Source organism: Zingiber officinale, chromosome 5B (assembly GCF_018446385.1).
Source record: "Zingiber officinale cultivar Zhangliang chromosome 5B, Zo_v1.1, whole genome shotgun sequence".
Classification (NCBI taxonomy): domain Eukaryota; kingdom Viridiplantae; phylum Streptophyta; class Magnoliopsida; order Zingiberales; family Zingiberaceae; genus Zingiber; species Zingiber officinale.
The window spans coordinates 109,711,678-109,720,989 of record NC_055995.1 but is presented as its reverse complement, the minus strand read 5'-3'; the positions used below and the strand labels follow the sequence as shown (position 1 = coordinate 109,720,989).

The window sequence follows — 9,312 nt, the reverse complement described above, 5'->3', positions numbered from 1 at the left end:
GCCTAAGTCATTTTAAAAAAATACTTAAAAATGTAAGTTAGGATTTTTTTTGATTTTATTTATATACTTAGAAATATTCTCAAAAATTATTTTTTTCCTAAGTTAAGAATTTTTTTCTTGAAACTAAAAATCTCAGCTTTAATTACTTAGAAATTTTTTCTAAATTTCTTAAAAAATTAGATTTTTTAAAATACTTTTTCTAAAGTCTTTAACCCTTAGATTATTTTTCTTGGAACCCCATTTTTTTGTGATCAAAGGGGGAGAAGGGAAAGTATAAGTCTAGGGGGAGGTAGATAGATTTAATTTTTTTTCTATCTTTTTGCACTTAAATTGCAATTTAAGTTAATTTACTTAATTTAATTTTATGTCTATTTTAACCCTAGCTTAACTTGGGTTAATCACACCAAAAAGGGGGAGATTGTTGGAACCCCAAGGTTATTTTGGTGTGATCAACAAGTTAAGGTAGGTCCTGTTTGTTTTAACCTTGTGTCTAAGTGTGCAGGAGCTTAGGAACACAGGTAGTCGAGCGGAAGACGCAGCGACCAAGGGACGAAGACTGCGGAAGAGTACACCGGCGGACGAGAAGGAAGCGTGCGGTGGTTCCGAGGGACGAAAGTTGGAGCGGAAGATTGCTCGGGGAGCAAGAGACGCAGCTAGCGAGAAGGACGGCACGCGGTGCGTCCGAGGGACGAAGACTGCGGATGAGTACGCCGGTGGACGAGAAGGAAACACGCAGCGATTCCGAGGGACGAGAAGCCGGAGGGAAGCTCGCTCGAGAAGACCGGAAGTTGGGTTCGGGTGAGCCCTTTTCCGGATGGCAGAGATCACCCAAGTGAGCGGATCCGGAGTAGAAGACCCGGACCGAGGCGGGACTGAAACGGAGCAGAGGTCTCGGACGCAAAAGTCAATCAGAGTTGACTTTTTGCTTCGGGGCGCCCGGAACGTGAAGTTTGACCAGAACGCATCTTTCGCGTTCTGGACGTTGGGGGGATAAAGTTTTATCCCCCCAGGGCGCCCGGAACCCTTCCAGGCGCCCCGACCAAGGCTATAAATATAGCCTTGGTCCAGAAGCTTCAAATCAACTGAGAAATTTACATTCCAAACACTTGTGCGCTTCTGTTCTAGTTTAGCTTCTGTCTTTTGTGCTTTCACTGCTGTAAGAGGCTTCTCCGCCTGAAGGAGATATTTTAGTGCACGTTCATTCCTTGGATTAACAACCTCCTTGGTTGTAACCAAGTCAAATTGTGAGCCTCTTCTTTCTGCTTTTTATTTACTGCTAATTTATTTTATGCAAGTGTTCTGTTGAAAGTTCGAGAAGGGTCTTTTCTGTTTATTTTTTTTAGGTTATTCAACCCCCCTTCTAGCCGGCCCAACGGTCTTACATGAAACACATTCGGATATGGGGTAGTCCAGCACATGTGCTGAAGGGAGACACTGATAAGTTAAAATCACGTACAGAAGTTTGTCTGTTTGTGAGATATCCTAAATGAACAAAAGGTGGTTTGTTTTATAATCCTAAAAATTAGAAGATCATTGTTAGCACCAATGCTCGATTTTTAGAGGAAGATTATGTAATGAACCATAAGCCCATGAGTGAAATTGTTCTAGAAGAAATGAGAGAGGGCATGCCTACTTTAGTACCAACAGTGCAAGATGAAATATCACAAGAAACTGCAACACGTATCACAAATGATACACCACAACAGACAGTACCTCGTCGTAGTGGGAGGGTTGTTAGTCATCCTGAAAGATTCATATTTTTGGGAGAGTCGTCGGACTTGATCCCAGGTAAACATGAATCTGATCCCCGAACATATGGCGAAGCACTCCAAAATAAAGATGCAGCATCTTGGCAAAGCGTAATAAATTAAGAAATAAAATCTATGTATTCTAACAAAGTCTGGGAGCTAGTAGAACCATCAAATAGTGTAAAAGTTATTGGTTGTAAATGGATCTACAAAAGGAAAAAAGGGATAGACGGGAAGGTGGAAACCTTCAAAGCAAGGCTTGTTACGAAGGGGTATACTCAGAAAGAGAGAATCAATTATGAGAAAACCTTTTCGCCAGTAGGTATGTTTAAGTCTATCCGGATACTCTTATCTATTACTGCTCATATGGATTATGAGGTTTGGCAAATGGATGTCAAGACAACTTTCCTTAACGGAAGTTTTGAAGAAAACATCCATATGAAGCAACCAGAAGGGTTTATTGCAAAGGGTAAAGAGCATCTAGTATGTAAGCTCAATCGGTGTATTTATGGACTAAAGCAAGTTTCAAGGTCTTAGAACATCCGGTTTAATGAAGTAATCTAGTCGTATGGATTTATTCAGTGTCTGGATGAGTCTTGTGTATACAAAAAGTGTAATAGAAACGTGGTGATATTTCTTGTACTATACGTAGATGACATTTTGTTAGTTGGAAACAATATCAAAGTGTTGTCGGAAGTAAGAGTATGGTTGTCCAAGCAATTCGATATGAAGGACTTGGGAGAATGTGCACATATTCTCGGGATCAAAGTAATAAGGGATCGCAAGAAAAATTTTTTGTGTTTATCCCAAGCTTCATATATCGATATGATCCTAGCTCGTTTTAGCATGCAAGACTCCAAGAAAGGTTTACTACCTTTTGGGCATAAAGTATCTTTATCTAAAGAGATGTCTCTGAAGACATCAAAAGAGATAGAAGAAATGAATGACCTTCCTTATGCTTCACATGTAGGAAGCCTAATGTATGCTATGTTATGTACGAGACCTGATATCTGTTTTGCCGTGAGCATGGTTAGCAGGTATCAAAGTAATCCAGGACAGGGACATTGGACTGCAGTAAAGCATATATTAAAGTACTTGAGAAGGATTAAAGATTATATGCTAGTTTACCAAGCAGATGATTTGCTTCCTGTGGGTTACACGGATTCCAACTTCCAATCAGATAGTGACAATAGTAAATCTACATCAGGCTAAGTGCTTACTTTAGGAGGTGAAGTCATAGCATGGAGGAGTGTTAAGCAGAAATGCGTCTCAGACTCAACCATGGAAGCTGAGTATGTGGCAGCCTCTGACGCAACCAAAGAAGCTGTATGGCTTAGGAACTTCCTAATACACTTAGATGTGATTCCTGGTTTGCCCAAAATCATCACAATTTATTGTGATAATAGCGGTGCAGTAGCAAACTCGAAGGAACCACGAGCCCATAAGGCGAGCAAACACATAGAGCGCAAGTACCACCTGATACGAGACATCATAAAGCGAGGAGAAGTTGTTATTGCCAAGATTACATCAGCAAATAACCTGGCAGATCCTTTCACTAAGGCCCTTCCGGCGAAAGCTTTTGATCGGCATGTTGAAGGAATGAGAATCAGATGCATGGCAGCGTTTATGGCAGCATAGTCTTTTAGTATAAGTGGGAGATTGTTATAGTGTATACTAAAAGCCTAGCTTTTTGTAAACATTTATGTTGGAAATAAAGAATCACATTGGTCAAATATCTACATTTATATACTAAGTGTAGTTGTTCAATTAATTTATATTGTAGATAACATGGTGTGTTGTGTCACACAAAGAAGATTATGTTATCAGTTTCTTATAAATTATAAATAGTAGCTCACGATTAAGATGGATAGGAACAAACCATTAGAATAAGTCGTAGTGTAATTTGATATTAGTTTATCTTGACTATAAAATTACACTAGTACACTCTGAGTGTATTGAGCAGGACCATTTGAGGTAGTATCTTTTTATACTGACTATATAAGAGAACAATACCTCTGTTATTATGGAAGTGTGTACTCTTAATCATGATATAATAACAAGCACATATACTTAATACTTATTTCTTTAATTTATCAAAGGGTGTGATTTAGCTCGTTAAATCAATAGACCCGATAAGTTGAGAAATGATATTATTTATATGGTGTGTTATTGATTATAGAATGAAACTGTGCCCTAGTAATCTAAGTTGATGATGCCCCCTTGAGGAGCTCATAATGATTGTCATGTAAACCCTGCAGGTGGACTTAGTCCGACATGACGATAAGGTTGAGTGGTACTACTCTTGGAGCTAGATATTAATTAGTGTGCATTCAATATCTTAAACACAGGGAGACTAACACACTCATGATAATAAGGAGCCCATATAGTAATATGGGATTGGTGCGGTAGTTCAATAATAACTCTTTAGTGGTATGAGTTATTATTGATGAACTCGAGTTGGGTGTTCGGGGCGAACATAGGAAGCTCAAGTTCATCGGGAGAACAAAACCAATTCCTCCTCTCGGTCCCTGTCCTAGTCTCTTATTTTTAAAGTCTTATATCCACCTAAACCCAACTTATTACCCACCTTAAGGTGGTCGGCCAAGCCTAGCTTGGAGCCCAAGCTAAGGCCGGCCAAACAAAGGAGAGATGGGTTCAAGTGGTGGTCGGCCCTAGCTTGGAGCCCAAGTAGGTGGCCGGCCACAATAAAAATAAAAGGGATTTTAATTTTAAAATCTTTCCTTAAGTGGAAGTCATGATTTAAAAGAGAGTTTTAAAATTAAATTTTTTTCTTTTATAGTTTCTACAAAGGATTAAGAGAAATGTTTGATATTTTTCCTTATTTGTAGTTAAAAGGAATATTTTAATTTTGGAGAAAACTTTTCTTTTTGTAATTATCCACATGTTTTAATAGAGAGATTTTAATTTATAAAAGTTTCCTTTTATAACCAACCATGAAGGGAATTTAAAGAGAGAAATTTTTATTATAAAAATTTCCGGAAACAAATTAGGAAGTTTTAATTTTGTGTTTAAAACTTTCCTTATTTGAAGGACTAGTAGGGGTCGGCCACAAGATGGGTTAAGAGGAAATTTTAATTAAATTTTCCTTATTAGCCATTGGCAAGGAAAATAAGAAAATTTTAATTATGTTTAAAACTTTCCTTATTTGCCAAGACCAAGGAATATAAAAGAGAAGATAAAGGTGCCACACCTTACAACCTAATCTATTATTTCCTCTCTTCTCTTCCTTGGTGTGGCCGACCCTCTTCCATTGCTCTTCCTCTTCTCTTCTTCTTTGGTGGCCGGCGGCATCTAGTCTCAAGGAGATTTTTGGTGGCCAGATTTTGCTTGGAGAATAAGGAGAAATAGAAGACATTGTTTCTTAGCATCCCTTGGAGCTTGGTTGGTGACCTAAGTTTTTTCATCTCTTGGAGATTGTTGGTGGCCGAAACTTGCAAGGAGAAGGAGGCTTGGGTGGATTCTCATCTCGGTAGATCGTCGCCCACACAACGTCCGAGATAAGAAGAGGAATACGATAGAAGATCGTGAGGTCTATAAGCTACAAAAGGTATAACTAGTTATTAGTTTCCGCATCATAACTAGTTTATTCTTTTGTTTAGATTTTGAAATACCAAACACAAGAGGCTAACGATTCTAGGTTTCGGATTTATGATTCGATTTTGTGTTTTTTTTTGCTTTTCGATCTTGTGATTCGATTGTTCTTAATGGTTAAACCTAGGGTTACTGTAAGGAGATTAAATATTGAATTTCGTTGAAAGACTTTATCTAGGAAGTGGTGGATGATCTCATACCCAAGAAGGCCTAGTGTCTCGCCATGTTTAACCTGGAAGTCGATCTCTAAAATAAATATTTAATCAAATTTGTAACATAGGCGGATTTGGATTAATAATGTTAAGCATCGTTTGCAATCCAAGTCTAATCCTCTGAGAACAGATAAGTTGAATTTGGAATCAATAATGTTAAATTTTGTTTGCGATTCCAAATTTAATTTCTAAATAACACAATAGGTTTTAGGAAAGGTTCAGGACTTGTACAAAAATTTTGTACAGAGAAACCGGTACAATATTCCGAGTAACAACCAACAGATTGTACTTCAGATACAAGTCACTATTAGGAAATAATTTTGATAACTCTATGTTTACATGGATATTTTAGTTTGTCCTATAAAGGTAAATGAGTATTTTATAGAGTTTTTGAAAGTGGATGATACATCTGGTTTAGGACTTTTTAATGAATTACAATATGTTTTAGAAACTCTTGGACTTGATATTGATAATGTAGGGCAAGGTTATTATAATGATTATAATATGAAAGGTAAAAATCAAGGTGTACAAAAGAGATTTTTGAAATAAATTCAAGAGCATTTTATATGTCATGTGCTTGTCATTCTCTGAAGTTTACAATTTGTGATATGACAAATTTTTGTGTTAAGGCTGTGTCATTTTTTGGAGTTGTGCAGCGCATGTGTACTTTATTTGCTAGTTCTTAAAAGGTGGAAGATTTTACAAGATCATGTTCTTCAATTAACTCTAAAGTCATTATCAATAGCAAGATGGAAAAGTCATGTTAAAAGTATCATAGTCATAATAACTCAATCAAATAAGATAACAGAAGCTTTATATGAACTATTAAAATTAGTGAAGATAATAAAACTAGGAGTGAGACTAAATCTTTAGCAACACATAAACTTAAACGTTTTGATTTTTTGTTAGGCATATTATATGACATAACATTTTGAAAAAAAAAATTGAATTGATTAGCAAAAGGTTACAATATAAAGATATGCAAATTGACGTTATAATAAAGATTTTGAGAGAATTGATTTCTTATTTTGAAAGATACAAGAAGGAAAGTTTCCAATCTACTAAGATATTAGCGAAAGAGATTACATCTAAAATGAAAATTAATCCTATTTTTTCTCAAAAATGTACTAATAGAAAAAAAAATAATTTAATTAAAATTATCATGATGAAGAGATTTCACAATATGTTGAGGAATCTTTTAAGATTGATTTTTTTTTTTTTTTTTTGTGGTTGATATTGCTATTCCATCTTGAAAGAGTAGATTTGAACAATTGGAAAGTCTTTGAAAATATTTTTGATTTTTTATTCAATCCAAAAAAGTTGCTTTCAATGGATGATGATAGATTATACGAGTATTGTGATAATCTTCAAGTTGCTCTAAAATATAATGACAAATCTGATATTGATATTTATAATTTATTTTCTGAATTGCAAGTGCTACAAATATGTTTACCAATAAAAACAAAATCAGCTTTTGAAATTCTTTAGTTCATGAAAGTCTTAGATTGTTTTCTCCCCATTGCTTATAGAGTTTTGTTAGCTATACTAGTTATTGTAGCATTAGCAGAAAAAGTTTTTCTAAACTAAAATTGATAAAAATCATATATACGTTCAACTATGTCTGAAGAAAGATTAAACGGCTTGACAAATATTGAAAATGAGATATTAGAAAGACTTGATTTTGAAGACCTTGTTGAAGATTTTACTTCTCAAATTGCTAGAAGAACTAGATTTTTTTCATGATTATTTTCATATCCATGGGGCCGACACTAGAGGGACCGTTAATATAGTGGATCTACATTTGAGAGAGAAAACATTTTATCTGTGTAAAGAGTAAAGCTGAAGAAATTATTATTGTAGGATCTCACTTAGATACGAAATTGAAGAAATAATTATAGTTTCTTCTATACGATTACCATTTGGATATATAAAATTACCCTCTCACCATATTCTATCTTCCCCTTCTGACCTCCATCCCTGCTCACTCGATCAAGTATCAGCAAGCATTTTTGTGGAGTTGGAAAAGTGGGCAGATGATCCATCAATAATGTTTCTGGCAATTACTCGTGAAGCAGCCTCGGTGAAGTGCATACCATCCCAACACATGTAGTTCAATGGGTGGCTGCACCATCTGGATGTTGGATCGCCGCACATAACGGAAAAGCTGAAGTTATATGGCCCCTCCCCGCCGCAACATGCCACCACAGTCGACTTAATCCCTGCTCCACACCAAATCACTGAAAATCGTCACTAAATTATCAAAAGTCTTTCACCCACGGGGGGTTGAAGGCTCACCAAATTGTTCCGGAGATCTATAAACAGACATCAAGTTGTCGTAGAAATCCGCGTAGATGATTTTGGAACGTGGATGAGCTTTCTGAATTTGTCCGAGCTCGTTCTGCAACAGGAGGTTGTGGTACTGCGACAGGAGGTTCAGTGACTTGAGGCACCCTGTTTCTGGTTCGTACGCATCCGATTGCTGCCTGAGGAACATGGTCAGGAAGAGAGGAATGCAGCCGAGTGGAAACATCCCTGCAACCATCACCGTCCGTGCTCCCGTTTGCAATACCTCCTGGTCATCCACCGGTACGTACAAATTAATGAAGATCGCGATGAACTCAAAACAAGATCAATCGGTTTTTACATCAATCGCGGAACCAATTCTCTGCACGATGGAGGGGACGAGCCAACGGGCGCAATCCACGGATGTTCCATCCATCGACAGGAGGTTATTGTAGTCGTTCACCCCAATCTCGCCGACGAAGAAGAGCGCATCGTCAAAAGTATCACCTAATTCCACAAAATCCAAATCAGATGATCAAGAGCGGCGAGATGATGGTCCAATGGTCACACGCACGCATACAGATATCGGAAGGCATTACCGATATGAGAAAACTGGAGCATTTGTCGGAACCATTTGAGCTGCGTGTCCAAGGAGTAATCTTCCCCTGAGACATTAAGACCCTTCGCCTGGTAGTAGAGAGGGCTGAGGGCGGACGCTCCTGCGACCGCGAAGTTGGCTCCGCTTGCGAAATCCGAAGCTTCGGGGTTGTGTCCTGCGTCGTACGGTGGCACCAGCGGCAGCCCCAGGGCTTGGGCTGAACCCAACCTAACATTGCTATTCAAAAGAAGTAAAGGGCGATGGATCTACGATGAGATGAAGAAGGAGCATACCCAAGAAGTCGAGCACGATCCGGCCGTCGGAGTATCGGCCAGCGGGTCGACGGAAGTATGTCTCGCCGTAGGGGAGACGGTTCGCCGGATCAGCTCCGCCAGCGAAGTAGACTGCGTTTCCGGTGTCGGTGAGCGAGTCGCCGAAGCTAAATATAGCGGAATAGCAGCTAAGGGACCGCAGTGGCTGGAGGAGGAGGAGGAGGAAGAAGAAGAAGAAGAAGGAGTACGATGCCATCAGGCTGATGGAGGACAACAATCCCAACTCCACGCAACTTCTGTCGGCCATATCAAAAGACGAAATTATTACATACCTTCCTGTATGCAAAACCTATCTGCTTATTTAAATTTTAGTCAATTAATGAAATTATTATTTCAGCTAATTAGATCAACTACATATTATCAAATGAATGTACCATTTATCTGAATTTAACATCTTTACATTTGAGTTTGTTATAGATACAGTATGTTGTCAGTGAACTTAGAGATGACTTATTGGTCAAAATTAATATGAGGGGGTAGTTAAAGTTATGGTGAAGTGATAATTATAATTAGAATAGATGCATCTA

General features: G+C 37.9%; 1 protein-coding gene across 2 annotated transcripts; it reads right to left on the bottom strand.

Moving 5' to 3' along the window:
- Window positions 1-7,399: 7,399 nt before the first annotated feature.
- On the bottom strand, window positions 7,400-9,049 carry LOC121985332 (GDSL esterase/lipase At2g27360-like). 2 transcript variants are annotated; one of them, XM_042538710.1, is made up of 5 exons: window positions 8,747-9,049; window positions 8,455-8,670; window positions 8,217-8,362; window positions 7,868-8,144; window positions 7,400-7,809 (listed from the first exon to the last, which is right to left on the bottom strand). In XM_042538710.1, exons 1-5 carry the CDS (start codon window positions 9,030-9,032, stop codon window positions 7,562-7,564), a joined length of 1,173 nt encoding a protein of 390 aa, XP_042394644.1. In that variant the 5' UTR covers window positions 9,033-9,049; the 3' UTR covers window positions 7,400-7,561. The 2 variants fall into 2 exon arrangements, with proteins under 2 accessions (XP_042394644.1, XP_042394645.1); XM_042538711.1 differs by having other exon boundaries at window positions 7,400-7,791; window positions 8,747-9,047.
- Window positions 9,050-9,312: the final 263 nt, after the last annotated feature.